This window comes from Pinus tabuliformis, chromosome 1_2 (genome assembly GCF_031772625.1).
Source record: "Pinus tabuliformis cultivar Carrire ecotype Pingquan chromosome 1_2, CPIR1, whole genome shotgun sequence".
NCBI lineage: Eukaryota > Viridiplantae > Streptophyta > Pinopsida > Pinales > Pinaceae > Pinus > Pinus tabuliformis.
The window spans coordinates 775,769,979-775,793,323 of NC_142298.1; the positions used below are offsets into that span (position 1 = coordinate 775,769,979).

The following is a 23,345-nucleotide window of genomic DNA, read 5'->3' on the forward strand; positions in this document are numbered from 1 at the left end:
AGCATAAAATAATAATATATACATGAAGAGATAGATGAAATGTCTAAACATATTGGTTTACATGTAGCCAAAACAATTAAAACTAGGCAAGCCCAGACTTGGAAGAGAGATCAAAGTTGCTATGCAGCTACCGAACACAATTCCAGAGATACAGAACTCGATGAATAGTAAATTCAAAGTTGTCATGCAGTTACTGGACCCAATTCCAGAGGTACAGAACTTGATGAATAACAGATCTCCACGCAGTTACGCTGCTACTGAACTCAATTCCATAGAAAATAAGACCTCAACGAGTTGAAACTCAATCCATGGACCATCGAAAAATTACATCGACAGTTTCAACAATGCCCGTTCAGCATTCAGTCATGTAATGAGAATATATGAAATAAACCAACCCTATATATGCATTGAGAAACATCTAACGAACATTTTTGGCATCTAGATTTTGGCAATTTACTGGAAATGCATGAACCTTTCTAGAACCAGAATGGAACACTTTGGGAAAATGCATTCAATGCCTCCACAAGGCCAAATTTTGCCTCATTGTTAGTTAAACCAAAAAAGATGGACTGCCATATCAATATAGGATTATATAATAAAATGTTACTGAATGTTGTGTTGCTTTCACAATGTTAAGATCTTCTCTGCTCTGATTGCGAACTACATATTGCCACTGGCATTGCGTACTGCCAGAATTCAATAAAAAAATTATGCTACTTCTACAATTAAAAAATACTTGCTGAGAAAATCATCTTGGAATTATTGGATGTGTCCTCGCCTGCAAAGCAACTCTGGCCAGAAACGCTTATTTGCTCTCAACATTATAGAGATCAGATCTGATGAAGACTTAAGTCAAGGACATGCAATGACATCAAAAACAAATAATTTGATATTTATTCCCCTTACTCTGTAAATGCAACATAACCTCTGAAATAATTTTTTGTGTAAACCATGCAAGTCAAAAGGAGGAATGAAGGAACTTGGAAGAGAACGCTGAATGTATAAAGTCAAATGGACATGCCAAAAAGCAAAGCATCAATGAGAACCGTGAACAATTCAAACTTACTGTAAAAAAGGAAGGCAGGCTCTAGTTAATATTTGATCCACCCGTTCCCCGCAAAAAACAGTATAAGCAATCATGACAGAAAACAACAAATATACACCACCATACGGACAGAAACAATCGCTAGCTTGCATCTGCCATCCCTATTTTTCAGTGCTCGAGTATTTTACCCCCAAGGTTGGTCTAGTATAGAGAAAAAAAATAATAGAAACTGTGAAATGCGGGAAAATAGAAAAGGAAAATATCCCTTTGGTGAATGGGCCAAAGTTTTGATTGTCCAAAAGGAAGAGTGGAAAGGGTATCATGGATTTAAGTCTGTCTTTAGAAGCCCTGACGGCCAAGTTGTTGTCGAGCCAGGCTCTTCACCTAACAGCTTACGGTAGCAGATCCTTTGGTGTAGTTATGCGAGGAACAAACAAGTCAAATATTTTTACCTCTGTACAGTTATCAAGAAAGCTCAAGCATATAGAACAATGTGAAGAAGTTTTAATTTGATTCACAAAAGAAGCATACATTTTAGCATCATTATATTATCGGTAACCAACCTACTACTTCTTTATAGCTTAAAAGTCGAAATATTTCCAAGGTTGAAAACTTCAGGAAGATCAAAGTTCTTCTGAGGGACGGTGACCAGTTAGTGCTGCAGAACTTGAAAGTTAAATGAGAGACCTGAAATGCCACACAGTTTACTAGCTGATTATGATGACCTCTACATGGTGTTATCAGAGCATCAGATATTCTAGTTTGAGCATCAGAGCCTAAACTAGGAAACTACACATTTAAAGCAGTTTACTCTGTTTCAAAACTCTATCCTAATCTTTACGGAAAATCAAAATCCTGGTGGAAGCAGATCTGGAAAGTTCTTTGTTCTCCAAAGCTGAATTTATTCCTATGGTCAATTCTTCAAGGGTAGATTCTTCTTATGAGATCCTAAGAAACAGAGGTATTCAAGGTTCCCCCACACACACACACATATATATAAAAACCAAATTAGGAGACTCCTTCACATTCTAGTTATCTTTTCGGGAAAAGGGTATGGGAATCTTGTCTTGGTAAGGAGATTCACTTGAATTGCTTCACAACCAGTTCTTCCTCGTGTATCTAGAGGATTTGTATTTAAAAGTTTGGAGAGGCAAGCCTCTGATAAAAGAGATTTGGAATCTTCTCCTCAGGTTACTTGGTGGAGAATATGGCTTGATACATATAAATCTTCTTTAAGAACGTGGGTAGACGCCATTAAGGTAACCTCAAAAATGAAAGGATATGTCATTTGTTCCCCCTTCGTGCTAAGCATGGACCCATTTTGAAGGATTGGAAATGGTTTTATAGGAACGAGATCTGGCAAATTGTTTATTAGTCCATCAGCTTAACAGGAAGTGGAACGTTCAGCGCCACTAATATCTTGCATTGCAATGGGTTAACAATTAATGCAGTTTGTCTCAATCCTGAAACAGTTAAGCATGTTTTCTGGATTGTAAAGAAGCCCAAACATTTTGGGTTTGGATTGCTAACGAATTTAATGTTCTCTTTGTTTCTCCTCTACAGTGGAAAGACATCATGTCTGGGGATGTATCAGTGGGATGTGATCCACTAGACAGCAATTTCTTTCTCAAGGAAACGATGTTGTCAAGCAACTTCCTATCAGCTGAACGCTTCGTTCAGTTTGGAAGAAGTTGTATTGATCAGATTTGGCTATCCAGCTTTCAGCCAGGATTGCCACTTTTTGATAAGATGTATATGGTGTTCTCGTCATGCCAAAGTAGATATGCTAGCCCTCCTTGCTTAGGTAGGGAAAAGGCTCTTGTCTGACTGTTATTTGGCTCCTGCAGGTAAATATCTTAATATACATGTTTCTTTATTCATAGTGTAACATATACCGCATTTTAAAGAAAACAACCGTCAGTTGGAATATATTAGGCCAACCTACCTAAACAAGTAACTTGGCAGTGCTTGTGACTCTGCAAAGATGTGGCTCGGCCAGAAGCTGAAAGTAGAGGTTTGGTTTGCACTGGATACATGATTTGGACCTTGAAGGAATAATAATGACTCTGTACAAGCAGCAGTAATATCTTTGGGACTCCTCAAGCTCTTCAAGACAGAAATTTAAAAGAGCTAAAGCTTTTGGCAACTCTAAACTAATTTTCAATTTTCTTAAGCGAGGCATACCATAAAGACCAAAATAGGATAAAACTCTTTCAGCCGAATATTAGCTAGTCAATTGTAAAGACATCTTCAAGCATATTTGTAGGAAATAGAACTTCAAGGCGGATACATAGGTCAAGGAAGCTAAAACTTAGGAGATTGTATCGAGTCTGAAGAAGATTACCCTGGGGATTTCCCCCTATTCCATTTATTTCTTGCAAGTTATTCCAATTTTTTGTCCCACTATATCATCATTCTCAATTTTGATTATTTTCCTACAATGATGGCAATGATAGAAGGCTCCGGCACGGTCTAATTTTTATTGTTTACTCTGATGTGTTTGTATTCTGTTTCCTTTGGTGAGATGGAAATCTTTCATTTACAGATATCTGAGTTGAAATATGGCAGGCATCTCTAGCGAGATAGGGAGCTCAAGGATATGATACAAACAGCTTTCTGATAGAATAAGAAGCGAGCCTGGAAATAGGCTTAAAGGCAATGAATAGAATTGTCCCTTTCCTGTGATGCTCAAGGACTTTATACTGGAGCTGGATGACATGACTGAACAAATATAGAGGGAAGTTGAAGAGAGTGAAGAAGTAGAAGAGGAGCTGAGCAAGCAGGAATCAGGTCCCTTGGATTCAGGGGGATAATAGTCCCATTGGAAACCTCCATGTTTTGATATAGATATATTCAAGCGAGGATGACCCAGACTAACATGGCCAGGACAACAGTGCCAAAAGTGAGAAGAGGAAATGGTTTCAAGGTCAGTACTGGAAAATTTGTTTCTTAGTCCTGTCATTAAATCTTTTTTTATGTCTCAGGGGCAGCTCAATTGGTGATCGAAGTAATGTGAGTCCTAAGAAAACTAAGAGATCCAAGGTTCAAATCTCCTCCGTTGTGACCCGGTTTATGGAGAGGAGGGCAGTCTGGACTCTGTAGACCCCAGAGGTTTACTAGTAACTACATGTCAGGCGGGCTGCTGAGTTTCTCTGGGATACTCAAAAAAATAAAAAAATAACAACTTTATTTATATATTCACCACAGAGGTACCCATCCGCCGCATAACACAATGACAGCGATGAGGTTAACACAGAGTAATGAAGGGGGGCAGGCTCCCTCACCTGGGGCCTGCATGGCCACCCCACTGCCGAAAGGAATGATACGAAATTGGTAAGTTTGTATTCACTGCACCAGCACAAAGAGGAAGCGTGCAAGAAGTTGGGAAGGCACACCAGAGTTGGTAAGTTTGTATTCACTGCACCAGCACAAAGAGGAAGCGTGCGAGAAGTTGGGAAGGCACACCAGAGGGGTGATTTGCACATTCAAGGACCCAGAGCATCAATCATGGTAGAATATAGGCAGGGATGAGATCACTGTATAGAGAAATGGGGAGAACGCTGCAGCATATTGGGCAGGAGAAGCTCTAGTCCGCTTATAATCCACCAACCATGGCAGAATTTATCCAGGATTCACAACTCTAGGTTGTCAGCACTGCTTCATGGAGCACAGGCAGACAAGCTTTAATTATCGTCATCCATCTCAACAGCTCCAGACCCTCTCCGCTCCTACATGTCAATCTTCTCTTCTCTGCGGGGCCTTCGTTTTCAGGTTCAGCTTTTTCTTGATCTTCCCTTCAACTCAATTTTACATCTGAAGCAATTTATGTCCACTAATCTATCCTCTATTCTTGTCCCTGTGTATTTAGGTGGCTACTTCTCACCTACCGTTTGTTGGCCCCTTCGCCAGCTCGCCCTCATATTCTAGCCCAGCCCCTTCTATTTCCACCCCAGTTCTGGTGCCCTTGCCCTCTCTTGATACTCCATTGTTTACTCTTGCTCACACCTTTCTCTCTCAGCTCGTATCTCCTAACTCGGTCTCGCATGTCATTGCCCCCTTCACCATCATGGTGAGGAGTCATCTCGTTGGACCCTCCCACCAAGGAAGACCTAGAGCTCCCCCCTCTCCTGACTTCAGTCCCCAAACCCTAAGATGTACTCGTGCCCAATCCTCTACCAGGGCAACCATGTCTAGAGGGATATATCCGATGTCGAGAAGCAAATAAAACAAGCTCGCAGATTCATCCCAGATACACACGTGGAGCAGGAGACCAGAGATTGGATCCCTGATGTTCCAATCTCTGATGTTGGAAATTCCACTAGAGTCAGAGCATCTGCTTATATGCAGACCATCGACCTAGATTGGCACACAAAAACTCTCATAGGAGAGTTCTCACTAACAAGGCTGACACTCAATAGGAAATTATTATTTGTATGGCTGAGCTCCTGGAAAAAAAATGGACAGCATTAAAAGGAAGGTCACTCTTCTGACTAAGAGAATCACAAGCACAGACCCCTCATGTCCTTAGAGCATATAATTCAGCTGAATGAGGGAATTCATGGCTCATGCTCAGGCTAATATTTTATTTTCCAATGTGACAATGTCTTTCAGTTTATGTAATGTTTTCTATGTAGACCTCTTTGTTTATTTTGTTTTATTAGTTCAGCAGATTAGGAACAACAGAAACAATCTCAAAATTTTGAGCTTATGCTACTGATTTGGTTTCCCTGGTAGCAGACCTGTAGAGATTATCAATTTTGTAAATATATGTTTTTCACAATAATATAACCTATCTGTTCTTACAAAACAAAATATTGACATACAGCTATAACTTTTCCAAGCTCTATAGCATCGAACTTGAGACGCACAAAATGCAATGCAATAAGTAGAAAAAGTATATTAGCGCTTCCAAATTTAACCTCTTAAATTCAAAATTTGGCGAATTTCATGAGCTGCCAAATAAATTCGTTTAATTTCGACATTGGAAACATTTAAATTCGAAATTTGATTAAATTCATTTAGGTTTGAAATTTGATTAAAATTCAGATTATATTTGAATTAACATTATTGAATTCATTTAAATTTGGATTGAATTCCGAATGAGAATCATATATTTGATATTTCCTTAATGCTGACATAGTCTCTAGTAAGATACCAATTATATTTTAAGGTAGGAATGCAATTCATTATTTAAGGCTTTTACCTTTTTTCAATTGAAAAAATCGCGCCTGGCACAGCTCTCAAGCGTACATAATCCTCCCTGGGATTTAAAGCTTTTACTTGTGTGTCTCTTTCATCCACAGGACCCCTATATGGGGTTTAATTTGTTTCAATATTCATCCCAGTAAGCCCATGGAAACCTAGGTTTGAAATTCAAACCTCTTCTCAAATCAATGCCCAATCCCAAAACCCAAGAAACCAGGTTTGACACCCCGGCTAGCTTAACTTTTTGATATTTGGTGACAAATTCACAATGTGTGTTGCTTTATTTGTCCTGATTATCCCAATGTTATTTAGCCCCATGACCAAATGACCTTTAAGCACTACTATCAAAGCTGTGTCAATCAGTGATCATGCAAAGATTACTAACAAGCCATTGCTAATGCATACTAATTCAAAATGGTATTTTAAGGATGTTCCCTTTCTATTACATGACCAATATTGCTTTCAATTTTTGTGTCAGTCCCTTTTTCTGTAATCAATAAATCTATCACTAAAATACGGATACATTTTGCTCGAGGCCTTATACTAATGCTCATGTATTTTTCATTTGACTCTCGTGATTGAGCATTTCATCACCCATTTTAAGAACCGTTACCTGCTTTCACATACTGTCTCAATATTCATTTTTTTAATCTAATAGTGTGGAGTGCAAATACTGCTAACATGCACTAAGGCAGGCAATCACAAGTCCCTATTCAATATAGCACTAGCTGAAACGGACGCAACAATTTTTAAAGCCAATCAACCTAATCCATTGTCTATTATTAGCAAAACAGTGATTATAAACGGACTGACAAGTAACTCAACAAAAGATATAGGATGATGTTTTCTTTTGTCTCAGAACCCATCAACTTCTTCCAAAATGATTATGTCTGAAGGTAACAATTCAAATTAGTGTTGAAGATTGGAGAAACCGTGGAAGCTATTTCACAGTTCATTAGAGGATGACTTAAATCTGAAATCCAATCCTCCAGTGGTATTCATATTACAAGGATACCCACCGTGGACATCTCTTCCATCAAGATCATGAAGCATCAACATAACCAATAGTATTCAATTACTGTATTACCTTCAGTCTTTAATGACATCATAAAGTTCCTTACAAGACATGAGTTGTACATACTATGAATGTAGTCATTCAAGTGAGTTATCTTCATGTTTAACAATGCGCATTACTATTATTCACTTATGAGAGTCTCCATGCTTCAACCTAAGTCACCGGATTCTTCCTAAACCCCCTGCGAATCCCGAATCCGGCGAATCTGACACGATTCGGTCCGGATTCGTGTCCAAATCACAGGACACGTCGTGTCCGAGGGCGTGTCGCAATTTTCAAAAGCGTGTCGCGATTTTAGGACACATGTCTTGTTTCCAGGACTCGCTAAGCTCAGCGTGAGAATGAAAAGGGCATGTTTGCTCATTAAAATTGTCATTTGGCAAGTGATTTGTGTTGTTGGAGCAAGGAGTAAAGCATTTTGGCAGCTTCATGATCAAGTCTAGGCCCTAGTATTGATATGCTATTCATGGTAATGTTAAATTCTTAAAGTAAAAGTGACATTCTCCTTAATCTTCATTTTCATCCTTTTACTTAAATTTTTAACATTACCATGAAATGACTCAGGATGTTTGAGAGTGGTTCCGGCCTCATTGGTTTTCATATGGAGAAAGTAGAATTTTAGATTTCATTCAAAATCCAGCAGACTTATCAGTTTTTCAGGATTTTAGGATTGGGGGATTGCAATGTTTCCATTGAATTTTGTCATGTATTAGGGTATGGAACTCGTATTTAATCAAGAGCACCAAACCAAGAGCTTCTGAATATGTCGCTCCCGCTCCCAAGTAACACTGTTCTTGATGATATGGGTCTAGACACCACTGTTGAGTTGGCATTGGCCAACATGGATCTCAATGATCCAGTGCTAGACCCTGTTAGATTTGATGACTTAGAGGGGTCAACCTCCATACTAGCAGATGCAGAGGCGACTATGGATACAACGGAGTAGGAGGATGTAGAGGAGAGCAGTGGGGACCATGATGATGGGGACAGTGATGCTGATTCTGATGCTGATTGATGCCTTGAGGCTTGTATACCTGTAGTTGTTTTATATTTTCTATTTCTATTTGCCATTGGCATTGCACCAACACTACCTATGTAACACATTTGATTTGATGACTTAATGAGAAAACTACAGTTGTCAGTGTGTTTATCTTACTATCTTGTAGTTGTAAGTTGTCTTTCAGTTATGAATTATGAATCATGATTTAAATTTTTAATAGATTTATCATTTATGTGACCAGTACCACTGACATTTATTTGAATTTTGTATGTACTATGCATGCTAATAGTTATAGATGAAGATCTATGTTTGAAATCAATAAATTTGTATCATTAATTAAAATTTGTGTAAGAAATATGATGATATCTAATTTTTAGTATATATGTATATTTTAAAAAATATATATATGTATATATATATATATATATATATATATATATATATATAATGTGTCCTGTTCCGGGGGGTCAGCGTGTCCGAATCCGACACCACGAATCTCGAATCCTACGTGTCCCGAATCCCCGTGTCAGGTGACTTAGGCTTCAACACTCGTGACTTTTTGCACTAGTTCTCAATGGAAGATACCTTCAAACTTCAAAGTGCTCAAGACTATCTCTAGGGATATAGAAATAACAGTCAATTGACAAAATGTAACCGAACACTAGTTTTTTACCACTCGAGTCCTAGTTGGAGGCAAAATGACTCGTGGCACCACTCAAAAGGCAAAGTGATGAACATTAACAGAATATGTCATGTACCATTTCTGAAGCAACTTGAAAGTTGAAGGAAACAATTCTCAATTTCTCCTTTGAATGACAAATTGTGACAAAAGTTATTCAAATAAAGATTAATCCTAGAATATGTCTAATGGGCATTGTTTCATAGAATTGGAATTGGTAGTTTATGAGCAATACATAAAGCATGCCACAGAGGTTGGCATGAATGAATGACATCTTTGGCAAGACAGAAATAGTGCAAACATGCTCAATGCTTGAGTTTAATCGTATACAAAACTAAGAAATTCAATCAGATGTAGGAGGCGAGAAGAAGAAAGACATAGGCAGTCTTCCTTCGTGATTTCAGATTAAATCTTCCTCAGCACAAAGATGTCATCATTGATCCCGTATCCTGAGTTGAGTCAAGCACTAAGTTTTTATCATACATAATTAAGGTATTAAATTGTGGTACTAATTAAAGATATTGTGTCAAGAGTGATAATGGGATATTGAAAAGGCTTCACGACTGACAATAAATCTATGAAGGGTTGTTGTTTAGCATAGTGACGAGGCAAACTGAAATGCCTGTCCGCGGCTAGGGTTTCTACCGCTGCCACCACAGAAGAACAGAGTGGTCTCAACCGAAAGCTACCAACACGAGAAACAAAGGACTCAAGAGACTCTGTCTAAGCCACGACAACTAATAGAGGTACAAGAGCCCATGACTGGAAGGGAATTGTGCTGCCATAGAGAATGGAGAAACCAATTCCTCTGCATTTAAGAAGGAGGTCATTGCTTTCGAAGTCCAGGTTGTAGAAACAGCAAAGCCAGAAAAGAGGGCTTGAGTTGACAGAGAACGCTTTGTCAAGTGGCTAGTACGCATCCTAGAAACCATGACACCTCAGCAAAAAACCCTTTCTTCTCAGAATGAGCACTAGTGAGAAAATTTATAGGGATAGGGCACTGGCAAATTCTGAGAGCCTCAGAGCTATGGCAATAAAATACTGAACTACCTTCATAAAAGGCACAGTGTCTTATTTCAATGGAGGAGGCAAGATCACCTTCTTATTTATGAACGAGGAGATCGAGCCCTGATTTTGAGAAATGGTCCATATTTTATCGGCCCGCAAAGTGTCTACCTGAACCAATGGGCATTAGATTTTAAAAAATCGCAAGGAAGACATTCCAAAGGCAGTGCCACTTTGGGGTTCGCCTTTTGCACCTTCCACTTCCATTAATATTCTGGGATGATCCAAATTTTCAGACTATAGACAGAAACACAGACAAGTACATTGACAGAGCTGAACCAAAGGCAAATCAGTGTGCAAGTGCGCAAATCTGCGTGGAAGTTGATCTGGAGAAGGGATTACCCGAGGCTGTGGAATTGAATATGCATTGATGGTGCCACCTCTAAGAGCTGGATTATAGAACAGCTCTCATTTAAGTGCAAGAAGTGCCAAATACATATAGCCAATTTGCAAAAGATTGTAAGATCGGACAGCCACCACCTGTGTCCCAGCCAGAAAAAACCAGGAAAGAAACCTGATAACCCATGCAGACAGTACATAACAGGAAGAGAAGGCAACCCATACGTCCGAAGCAGCATAAAGCCCCCACTTCTTCAACAACAAACCAAACCGCATTGAAGTTCTGGAGTCAAAGAGGAAGAGAAGATTTCAAATGTCAAAGAGGAAGAGAATGGCCACACCGCAAAGGATACTGCAGTAGAACAAACCAAACAGGGGCGGGCTGGACTGAAGGAATATAAAAAGGATAGGAAAGTCAACCTCCTATCTCAGAAACCAACAACAAACGCCAAGTAGAATGGTGAAGTCACTGGAAAAGGAGAAGGCAGATAAGAAAAAATAATTTTATTAATATTCAACGGAACACGAAAATAATAGGTCAGTGGGACTCAAAATTACATCTGGCATAAGTACAAGAGTATGGGAATGTGAAGGCATATCCTATAGGTGCTCTATCAAAAGAAAAAAAGAGCAACAGAAAAAGCACCAAATACCTAGCCACAGGAAGTACAAAATAAGTGAAAAAACAAAACCATTTACAAGTCTCCAACATATACTAGAGAACTGAGAAAGAAGCCCACTCACTCTTTTGGCACTCTTCCAAAAAGGACCAAAAATGAACCCAAAGAAATGGAAGCAAATCAAAGCAAAGCAGTGGGATCTCAATCTCTGCATGCTAGATACTGTTACAATCTGATAACGAACAAGGTTTAGGCATGATATTTCAATATGTTCTGCTCTGTGACCAGCTTGTAAAACAATATACATTGTGGAAGTCAGGAAAGAAAGCATTCAAAAATCAACCATCTCCACATGACCTGGGGACCAGATGAAGTGTTTCAGAGACAAAAACGAAAACTCTCATTCTAGTACTAGTTTGTAAAGGTATAACAGTAGTCCTCTGTTTTGTTTATATAACTGATATCCGCTACTGGAAAAAAAGGAATTGAATGCTCACACTTTGTCAACCTAGAATTTGCACCGTAGCTTGTTGTCAATTCATCATGCATAAGGCTGAAATTATTGTCATCTAGCCTTTTATTACAAACACCTTGGTTTTAAGTTTTAACATTGAAAGCTTCTTAAGGAGATTGTATGCACAAAAGTATTCCAATATTTTGTGCTCACTTTTGCATATGATCTATCATTGTTATATACCACAGAGTAGTCTCCATTTTCTGCTTGGTCTGCTTGTTTCATAATCAGGTGACCATGTATCAGAGACCCCCTCACTGGTGGTCGCCTCCATGCTAATAAGTTAATAACACATTTTTAACCGAAAATTGCAACAGACAGGTTCTATCATGATCCAAAATGGGTCTACATAATTGCTATATTGATATATTGATGCTCTATAATGGAGAAGGAAATATTTAAGACCTTTAAGGGGCACTTTGGATCAGATATTTAAAACTACACTAATGAACCAAAACTTAAAATACTCTAGTTCAAGGTCTTAAAAATAGAATTTCGGCGTCTCTATCCTCTTCGCCATATTCTAAAGGTCTATAATTTCCAATGGTGGGTCATTTGCCTCAAAAGTTGTATGTATGAAGAAGTTATGCCTATGACAAGGCAATGGTCCGATTATTCTTCGTAAGTCCATGTGTTAGTTAAATCCACTCACCATGATCCACCCACGTTGCATTAGTAACTTATGGAAATTCACTAGAAACTCCAAGAAGCATCCAAGAATCCAAAACCCTAACCATGATGGCAGAGGAAGGGAGTTAAAACCCTAGGCAAAAGGAGGGACAGGAGTTCAGCTCCTCTTTTAGCCCTCTGATGTTCCACAGTAGAGTAGCCACCAAGGGGAGTAGAGAAATATCAAAACAGAGGGAAAAGAGCAGTTTGTATGGGACTGTAACCATAATGACTCATATAGCTCCATAGCAAGTTCAATGATCTCCGTATTTTGCATTGTACTTTCATTTACTAGAAAAGAAAGGCACGCCACACAATCCTTCAAGAACTCATTCATCTATCATCTATGTCACAAGGTTCAGCAAACTTCAACCTTGAGGTTCAAAGTTCGGCTAACCTAAAGGAAAAATAAAAATTTGAGGTTCGGCAAACCTCATTGAACCTCACGGCCATTGATCACGCCCATAGCTCAAGCTCATAGCATTATGTCACAATTCAAGTTTGTAATCTATTCCTGAATTTTCCAAGTCCATGATTACATTTTTTTAATACTTATTGAGATTGGGTTTTTACTATTTTATGTTATATTTTCATTTTTAAGTTTACATATATAGATGAACTTAATGGTGAATCTCATCCGAATCTGATCAAAAAATTCAAACTCGAATCAAACATAATCATTGCTGAACCCAAACCGTGTGACTTAGTCTATCATTGCCATATTCCACTTAGTAGTCTGTGTTTTGAGTGTGGTCTGTTTGCTTCATAATCAACTTATCAAGTGATTGTCATTTTAATTATCTTATGTTAAACATAAAGCTATAATGGTTCCATTAACTAGTAGTGGCCTCCGTCAACAGACGGTTACAACAGACCTTTACATGCTATGTAGTAATGTCAGTCACAACTGATTTGATAGATGGTCAAAACAATTATAACTTATAGGTAAGACTGTTGTAGGGATACAACTTACTGTCATTGGACCGCTGAATTTATTTTTTGAAAAACGAGGGGTTTCTAGGGTAGAAAAATGATTTGCATAACATTCTTGATCTGTGAGATTCTGTAAGAAACCTCAAACCAGAAGAGGACAACTACATGGAGTTTAGCTAAACAAACTATGTTATTAGGCGACCTCCTACAGCCTATCTGCCTATGGGGTTCTCTCGTACAGTTATGTTTGGTGTAGCCCATGGATATAAGTTATAACTCTGTTAAATAGTGCCCAGCCAGCAATCGAGCTCATGACACAAATGGATCATAAAATCTGCTAAGAAGCAATAATCAGTTAACATAGGACTACGTGGTCAATGCAAATAGGTTAGACATGTTTGCACGAATGTGTAACTTTCAAAGAAAACAGTAAAAGAATCAATCCTTGAAAGAACAGTTTCTACGCATGCGATTCGATAGCTCGATAATGTAACCATCATCAATCATGCGGTATTTACTGGAAGTTCGTTAAGGTGGAGTTGCTTAAAGCAATGGATACTAGATTTGCTCAAGACTAGTTTCTCCTTTAGCGACTCCGGGAGGTGAAAGGGGTTTACATGTAACTGATGTTAGTGAAATACGGAGATCGCTGAGGCCATCTTCATCAAAGATAGCCACTGAGATAAGGTCTAAGATTCTTGATGATTATTTTTTGGATGATATGAAATTTTCTGTCGCTATTTTTAACCAATAGGTAATGCGATCCTCTGTGCAGATATACATCGCCATGAAAACATTGACTCTATGCAAGAGAAGATTAAAACCATTGCCAACAAGAGAGATCTCGGCTCATATTTCTTATGGCATTAATCCCAAATGACATAATATATACTGAACAAACAAAGAATAGATCTCCTTCAAATGCAAGAGAGTTCATGGATGGACTCTTGAATGCAGTAAATAGGGTTCTAGTTCAGAAGAGGAAGCGTCCCTAACACAAAGTCAGTTTGCCCAATTTTCATGTGAGCGAGAAGAGTTTGTACACAATTGAGGCTATTGGATAGACTTGTGGTCAACTCATGGTGTGCAGACTTCAGAAATATAGACATATGTTACACATTTACAAATAGCTAGCCCTCATCTTATGAGAGAAAGTGGAGTACTGAGGATTTTCATTTTACTTGTTGAATGAAGAGGAACTGATTGGAATCAAAAAAATTGCAAAACCTATTCTACGCTTATAATACCTTTAACTTCTTGCTTAGAAAGATACCAAGTACAAGCAAGGCCTTTCCAAAAGTGAGACAAATTCGTAAATGATATTATGCGTGGACAAGGAGACCAAATCAGATGGCCCTGTTGGGTTATTTACAATTAGAAGTCTAGGAGATAAGCCAAAACTTAAGAAAGATAAGTACCTAATGAACATCTCGACTTAGCATTTAGGAGATGTAGATCACGCAAAACATCTACTATCTACTATCTGGTATTGAAGTTGTTAACTTATAAGTTATGACAAAACATCATTGAGCATGTTGATGCATTTGTTTGCACCTTTTGATTTTGAGCTTAGGATTTTAATATAAAATTTTGATTTACAATATTATTGATTTTTTTATTGAGAGTATTATATATGAAATTGTTAATATTTTATGATTTTTAAATGGTAGGATTTAGTTTCTAAGTGGTTGAAATGAGTACTATCCGTCTCATTCTGTATCATTGAAACTGCTTTAAATTTTATGTTGATCTTGAGTCTATTGTTGATACAGCGTCAAGCTTTTGTAAAAGTTGATTTATCTTGAGTATCATCCTCTAAATAAAGAGAAGTGCCCGATAAGTTTTTCCAAAATATGTGTTTCAAGAAAAAAATAATAATAATAATAATTAAACTTTTTTTTTTTTTTTTAGCCCCAAGAGTTAGCTCAATCGGTCAAATCAAGTGCCTCGCCAATGGGAGGTCACAGGGTCGAATCCCGAAAGCTCTTGGGGTTAGGTCAGTAAATAGGCCGAGGGGTGTTGATGCCCTTCGGGTGGCGTCCACTCAGTGTTTAAAACCCTGGACGTAGCGGCTACCCACTGACCCGGGTATCCGTGAACCAGTATGTGAAAAAAAATTAAACTTATTTTTTAATAAATTATAATTCTATATTTTATTTTAACTTGTAATTTTATTTTTTAATTTTAACTTAAGATAAGGAAGACCTGTACAATCCAAATGGGAGAATATATGTCTTTGGGTGCCATTGTCCCTGATTAAGAAACTTTTTATTATTTAAAGAATAATTATAAAAACTTGCAAATATACATTTTAACCTTAAATTTATTAATCCCCGATTGAGGTATGAAACAATTGGAGGCCTGCTTGGACTTGATTGATATGACAGAGCATTTATTGGTTTGGGACGGTGGGTGGTATCCCCCACACCCTCACACGCTTGTTCACTGTGATAACATGAAGTGTCGTAGATCATAGCAGATCCACGACGTGAAGGGTGGAAGGTTGGTAACCCTAGGTGCCTACAGGTGGTGGGAGCAGAGGTGGAGTTAAGACCATCTGTCCGACGTATAAACTCGGGTCCTCAGCTTCTTAGGGAGCCTAAATTTGATGTTTACAGGTTCGCGGCGCCAAGAACACGAGAGGTATACCCAATTGTTGCATGTCTTTGTTCGAGGTTGGCGTATAAAGTCTGGTATGTTATAATGCTATCTTTGTATCTTGGGTTGGGGGCTACTACTCGTGATAAGCTTCGCGTCTGGAGGGGAAAGGAAACACTGGTTAAATTAGCAGTTTTTGTGACTGGCAATATTGGCCTTCTCGACTATGTAATGTCGATTTCTATCTTTTTTGGCAACATCCTTTCTCGCATGGGCATGTTTACTGGTTTCCGGTTTTTTCTCATGATGTTTCCTCTGCATGTTGATAATTGGGTTCCCCGTTTTAAGTTTGAATTGTCTAGGCAAGCCCTGTGGAGAGTAAGGGTTCTGGTAAATGATCAGGGTCGAGTCTACAAACTCAGGGCTCAGGGGTGCATGGGAGGCATCGTTTTCATTTTGGTGGTACCTCACACTCTCGAAGGGTTACCGCTTATGCATGTTTGTTGGCTCGAGTGGTGGCATAGTTTTAAAACTCCGACTCCGACTCCGACTCGGCCGAGGATCGACTCCGACTCCGACTCCGAAATGGTAATGACTCGGTCGTTGTAAAAAATACATTAAATATTTATTTTTTTTATAAAAAAACATAATTTTAAAGATTTTAAACATAATTTTAAAGATTTTCATTCATGTTTCCAAACACACAGCATTATAATATAGATGGAAGACAAAATATGATCAAAGTAGGCTCATGAACCAATCCATTATATCAAAATGGTACCCAATGGCAATACATAGTCAACTGTCATACATGATCAAAGACTCAAAACAAAAAACACATAACCAAGGAGGCTAGAAATGGCCTCTACAACAAAAGTAAATTGTGACGGTGACCAGACTCCAGTACTAGTACTACTGGCTAATAGCTACTGCCATAGGAGCCAAGATCATGTCGATCAATCTTTGGATCATCATCATCAAAGTCAGACAGGGAGCCCCATGGCTCCTCATCATCATCATCATCTCCAACTGCAACTGTAGAAGTGGTACCACTAGCAGGCTGTGCAACTGCAACAGATGCAAGCTGAGATAGAGTAGATATGCGGCTGCGCTTCTGTCGTGGCTGAGCAGAGGAAGCACCTACAACTGGAGTCCTTGCTGGCTGTGAGACTGAAGCTGGTGGATTGGGATCTGCATTCAACTGAACAGGCTAAAGTTGAACAACATGTTCAAGTTCAACTGATGTCTCCATATCTAAATCTAAATCAAGATCCTCATCAGGATCAAACTCTGCCGGACGACTCTCCAATACCCAATCTGATGTTGGATCAATGTCTTCCAACACAATGGGATCTGAATCAGGTCTTTTGTTCAGCAAATGGTTTCGTCTGAGCCGAAGGTTGTATTGGACATAAACTAGATCATTTAACCATTTTTTATCCAAACGGTTTCTCTTCTTTGTGTGAATCCTCTCAAAGACAAACCAATTGCGCTCACACCCAGATGCACTGCAAGTTTGACTCAAAATACGAATTGCAAACCTTTGCCATTCAGGACAATGGCCACCAAAGGCCTCCCACCATTGTGCTGCAAAACACATAGGAGTGTAATGAGTTAGCTCAACAAAATTACAAATTATATCTAACTTTCAAATTATAAACGATTTAACAAACTTTAACAAAAAAAGTAAAACTATTAAGAATTTGAAAATTGAAATTTTTGTTTACCTGGCTCATCTGCTTCTCTTGCAATCTTTGCTAGGTTCTTCCCAAAGGTACCGAAGCATTGCTAAAGATTGTGGCCTGTCAGTGTATCTCCAGCTGATCAGACTCCAGTGGGATCATGCGATCAATGCAATCAATCAGTCCATCTCTGACCTCCCCCCTCAAAGCTCCTGACTCCTTAGCTTTATAATGATACCGTGGGTTCAAAAAATACCCAGCTGCATTTATAGGGCGATGGAGTTGATTGTTCCATCTTTCATCAATGATTGCCCAAATGGGCCCATACTTTGCCACTCTATCCTTGTATACCGTCTTTATTTGCTCCTTTGCTTGATCCATAGCCTCATAAATGAAGCCCATAGCCAACCTTTCCCCATCCACCAACCGCAACACCTTAACTAGTGGCTCAGCAAACTTCACAATCTCTGCTACCTTTCTCCAAAAAGTTTCTTCATAGACTTTCCTTTTCAATTCTTTGCCTTCGGTTTGTTAGACCAATTGCTTTGATTCCATTCATCACTGGAAAACATCTTTTGCAAGTTTCTATGTTGGGAAAGCATAGATTGCAATGTCAAAAAATGTGTAGCAAATCTAGTGATGGCAAGCCTAATAATATCCTTGCCCCCAGTGTGTTTCCTCATGAGGCTCAAAATCAATGTATGATTGTAGATAAATTTTGTTATGCTTTTGGCATGATCTATAGTGTTTTTGACCCAATCTAATTTTCCAATATCCTCAAGCATGAGGTCTATGCAATGTGCAGTGCATGGGATCCAAAAGATGGTCTTGTGTTTTTCCTCTAACAGTTTACCAGCAAGAACATAGTTAGAGGCATTATCTATGATGAGTTGAACAACATTAGCCACCCCCACCTCCTCAACAACCTGATCCAATAGCTGAAACAACAAGTGGCCATCTTTTACCTTATCAGATGCATCAACTGATTTTAAAAACATGGTTCCCTGTGGGCAGAAGACAAGAAAGTTTATGATGGTACGGTTTCTTTGATCAGTCCATCCATCTGACATGATGGTACACCCTGTTCTTGCCCATGAGTCCTTGAACTCTTGCAAATACTCATTAATGGATTGAATTTCTTTCTGCAAACGAAACCCCCTTAGCTCATGCATAGTAGGGCCTTTGAAGCCTTTTCCAACAGCATGTATGGCATCAAACATAGGCTCATAATATGGTGAACGAGCAGCATTAAAGGGGATATCAGCATCATACCACCATCTAGCTATGTACTCACAAGCACTCTCCCTCAATTCTTTCTTCCAGTGGTCACCTAAAGTGGGCTGCATTTGAGTTTTACTAACTTCAGGACCATGTGCATCTGATGGAGAGGAGGGAGTGAAATAACTTTTGATAGTCACATCACCCTTTTTCATTCTACCCTTTCCCTTATCTTGAACAGAACCAAAAGAGGGAGTAACATATCGGAAAGGGTTGGATGTATCAGTTTGAAGGATAGAGGAAGAACCCTCAAAATCATAATGGGGGTTGGCAGCCATCATTTTTTGTATCTCCCTCTTCCTCCCAATTTCAGCCTGTATGTCTCTTTGCCTAGCCTTATCTTCTTTAAATTTCTCAAAGCTGGCCAACAAATTCTTCCTAATCTCCCCAATTTCTGGTGAGGTACATGGGGTAATTTGGCCTCTAATCCCTGCCAAGTGTTGTTTCAGCCTATTAATGCCCCCAGGACCTTCCTTAATTTTCATATGGCAAAATTTGCATTGCATTTGACTATCAACCATTTCAACATATGCCCAAGCAGGATCTCTTGCTCTAGGTGCCATTTTTTTACTAGGAAATGAAAGCAAACAATCTGAAAATGAGAAATTACAACAAAAAAAAAACTTGATTAAATGTTCATTTATTTGACAAAAAACACTCTCTAAGCTTTCTAGATATGCACCTAAAATTTACTAAACAAAAACAGATTTATAAAGGTGAAAAAAAATACCTCCAGGCACAAAATGCCTCCTCAAGCTTGCTCCAAGAATCAGCTCCTCAATGCTGCTCCAAATGGCTGCCCAAGAAGCTCCTCACTCCAGCTACAATGCTCCTCCAAGACTCCTCACTGCTGCTCCAAAACAAGCTCAAGAACTGCTCATTAACTATTAAAGAAGACTCGCACTCAAATGCATAAGATTGTTGTGAGAGAATGAGAGCACTTGGGTGTGTTAAATAGGGTTTGGGAGGGGGAAATGGACCCCAAAAGTCATTTAGCAAATTCATATAACTGCTTGGAGTCCAAACCAACCAAAAAACACTTTAAAAATCCATTAAAATTTTATTAAATCGCAGTTTGACGTGTGCCTGGGCGTTTTTTTGTGACTCGGCCGAGTCATAACGGAAACGGCCGAGTTGGCCGAGTCAGCCATGACTCGGCCGAGTCATTGAATGACTCGGCCGAGTCATGGCTGACTCAGCCAGTCGAACCGTTCCAAGGGTCGGGTCACAGCAGAGGGTAATGGCTCGGATCAACCCGACCGTTTCGGTATCGAAACGATCGTTTCTTAAAACAATGAGTGGTGGAATTCTAAAGGGACGCAGTGTCGTCCGGCATTTCATTTGTTTTTTTTGTCATACATTAAGTTAATGCTTGTCTTTCGGGTGGTTCTCTTTATAACTCATATTTTAGGTCCGCCTTCGCTATCTCCACTTTCAACCTCTGTAGAGTGGGTTGGTTTTCAAGCGCGGGAAGGTGGGAGAATGGAGAAAGGGGACCCAGCCTTAGCAAATATGGTGAAGTCTCAGCCTCGCGATGAAGCCTCGAGCCGAGGCGAAAGGGGCCGCAGACACCAAGAAGAAAGGTAAAAAAAGTTGGTTCGTCTTCTCATCGGACTGTGCGGCAGAGGAGTCAGAAAATGAACTCTTAGATTCTTCATACCATGGTTCAGGCATACTGCGAAGGGACCCTGGCGCAAGTGAAACAATTGATTGCGACCTGGGATTCAAAGTTGAATTTGAAAGCAGAGCTTGAACCGCCAGCCAAAGACTGTGGGGATCTAGTCACAAACCCTGGTTACACTCGCAATCGTTTCACCTTGTTTAGACAATCCATCCATCTCTACTGGTTAATGAAATGCATAGTGGCCAAAGCAATGGTTGCGACCACCAACACAACAATGCAAAGTGAGGCCGAGTCGAGCCTCCGAGACATTCAAAAAGAGCTCTAGCTCATTCAACTTCAGTTGCAGAATCAGAACGCTCGCCTGGGCCGCATTAAGTAGCATATCCCATGTCTGTCGCAATCTGAATTGCCAGGATCAAGTGCTAAATATCCTGCTCCGGTGGAATCGTTACATGATTAGTTGGTCGAAGTTATACCTGTTAATTTTGGTTGTATATGTCGGGTATCATTTATGTTTTTAGTGTTATGCTTATTAGTTGGTTTCCAGACTATCAGCCTTATAAGGCTTGGTTAAATAGACTCAAACTATTTATGTTTTGGATGGCTTATAATGCGATTCGGTGGCCAACAAACCTGGTTTCCCACTGGGCAGGTTGAGGCCACCAAATGACTTATATATTTGTAACTTGTCTATTTATCCTATTTATAGATGAATAAATGAAAAGTGCTGCTAAAATTACAACAACAACAACCACAAAAACCCTAAATTTATTAAGAATTGTCAAATAAAATTACTGTAAATTGTAAATTTTAAAATAAGTTTTAAACAGAACAATAAATATATATATATGGGGATAAAACCAAAAATAAAAACAATTTATATTAATCATTACATATTTTAAATATATCCAAACTCAATATATATGTTAAATAACTTCCCAACCTTCCCACCTTGATTTTAAAAATAATATCAAGCACTAGCTGCTCAGGTTCATTCCCTATCCAATAGGGTTGACCATGTCACTTACGCTAAAAAATTTAAATCTATCAGGATAGGTTCATATCGTGTGACATATAACTTCGGTGATTGAAGATCGGAGAAATAAGTCTTCCAAAAAAAGGGTTACAAGAATAAAAAGTAGATATGCATATATTTAATCCCCGAAAATGTCGCCATGAATGATATAAACCTAAATGAATAGGGAAACCAACCATAGAAGACGTAAAACCAGGTGCACGTCAACACTGAAAAAGGCTAAACACCATCTATCTGTTATCATTGACGCCAGATAAATAAAACGAGACAGCAATTACAATTATTGCAATTTACAGTGCCCTAATTTCAAGCAGTTCGTTCTGAAACCCCGGCAATGGAGCTCCTTCCCCTTGATACTCCTTTATAGAATAAAAAAGAATTTGAAAACATAAAATCAAAAAATAAAAGGATTGCCCGAATGGTTAAAGCACTTATCTTTCAAGACACAGGGTCAAATATCAAATTTCGTGGACTCCTCCCAACCAGGTTAGAAATAAAATATGGGTTCAAAACTCCCAACAGTTCAAATGAACGCGGTTAAGCAGGTCAAAATAAAATATAAATAAAATAAATGTAGAAAAAGGATACACCAAATATGCTCCATGAAGGAATGCGCCGCCCAAAACAAGGAAGAATAAGCGATCTCGTAAAACGGGTTGCCTCTTCAAAGTTATCTTAACTGTAAAAATCACACATACGAGCATATCACAATGGGAATGGGTTTTATTTTCATTTTGACAAAATCCCTCGATATACAAGAAAACCCGAAAGTTTATAATGAGCGTACAATTCAGGATAAAACTGAGAAGAATGAGAGTTGAATCTTACTGAGAGGAAGAGCCGGAGCATAGATGAGAGGTACCAAATATTTAATAGGGGGCTTCCTCGGCTGCCTCCTCAACTCCTCTCTGCATCGCGAATCAACCACAACCCTCTTAATATGACCTCCAAAAATTTCTGATTGTATACTTATTTTTCATTCTGAAGCTACAATAATTTTGCGTTCATCAAAGAAAAAAAAAATGACCTATCAATTATGAATTGAAAAGAATCGAACAAGGAAGATAAATACCCAGCCATAACGGACGGATCCGATGATGCTTGAGAAGCCGCCATTGAGATTCGAAAGCAAGGAAAAGCGTCTATGGAGAGAGTATACACGAACCCCTCGTTGAAATATTGCACCAAACGATTTATGCGGGATATTTTTTCCTACAGACGTTGCAGAGGGAGGTTTGCCCTCGGGCTATATATGTCACGAGGTCGAAACCCAAGGAAGGCGGTCGAAAACCAAGGTAGGCGGATACTTTCAGGGCAATGGATCGCCCCAAAAAACGTGTGCTCCAAGGTAAGCATCGACAAAGTGCTTTTACTCTTTTCGCACTTTGACCAAGTATGCTCTTGAAAATTGCGAAAATCGATAGAGAGCTTTTGTAAATTTTGGAATCCGGTGAAGTTTTGTTTCATCTGCTTAATTTTTGGGATTCTCAAAGGTTTTGGATGTTCAAAATGGACCTGAAACTTAGGAGCATAATGTTGTGATAGATGAAACTTAGCTTTTTGGAATTATGATTTCGGTGATGTAGAGTTGGATTTGAAATGAAACTTATTCTTCGAGGAATTATGAGGTGCTTTTGAGTTGAATTTAATAAAAAATCTGATATAATGCATAGACTTATATTAATGTTAATTTTTAAAAAACAAAGAAATAAATAAATTATATATATATATATAATAAATAGTTATGTGTTTTTGTTTTTTAAAGTAATTATATGTTTTTGGTCATGGAAGTCTTTGTTATGGAGGGAGGAGGTTTTTTTTTAATTTGGACCCAGTTATGTTAAGCTTTTAAGCATTAGTAGTATCTTTGAACAAAATAGCAAACCAAGCTCCTCCTTACTTTGTCAAGAAGATTAATGAACTTCCAATTATTCTTTTACCTTCAAAATCATGTCAAATGGCACACACTCTAGCAAACAAGGG

General features: G+C 38.7%; 2 protein-coding genes across 2 annotated transcripts; both read right to left on the minus strand.

Moving 5' to 3' along the window:
- Positions 1-570: 570 nt before the first annotated feature.
- LOC149208152 (SH3/FCH domain protein) lies at positions 571-22,743 on the minus strand. Its single transcript, XM_089395945.1, has 4 exons — positions 22,435-22,743; positions 22,191-22,270; positions 21,951-22,041; positions 571-836 (listed from the first exon to the last, which is right to left on the minus strand). Exons 1-4 carry the CDS (start codon positions 22,476-22,478, stop codon positions 806-808), a joined length of 246 nt encoding a protein of 81 aa, XP_089252071.1. The 5' UTR covers positions 22,479-22,743; the 3' UTR covers positions 571-805.
- On the minus strand, positions 768-21,933 carry LOC149208153 (uncharacterized). The gene is made up of 3 exons (XM_089395944.1): positions 17,470-21,933; positions 8,873-17,329; positions 768-7,478 (listed from the first exon to the last, which is right to left on the minus strand). Exon 1 carries the CDS (start codon positions 19,263-19,265, stop codon positions 17,934-17,936), a length of 1,332 nt encoding a protein of 443 aa, XP_089252070.1. The 5' UTR covers positions 19,266-21,933; the 3' UTR covers positions 768-7,478; positions 8,873-17,329; positions 17,470-17,933.
- Positions 22,744-23,345: the final 602 nt, after the last annotated feature.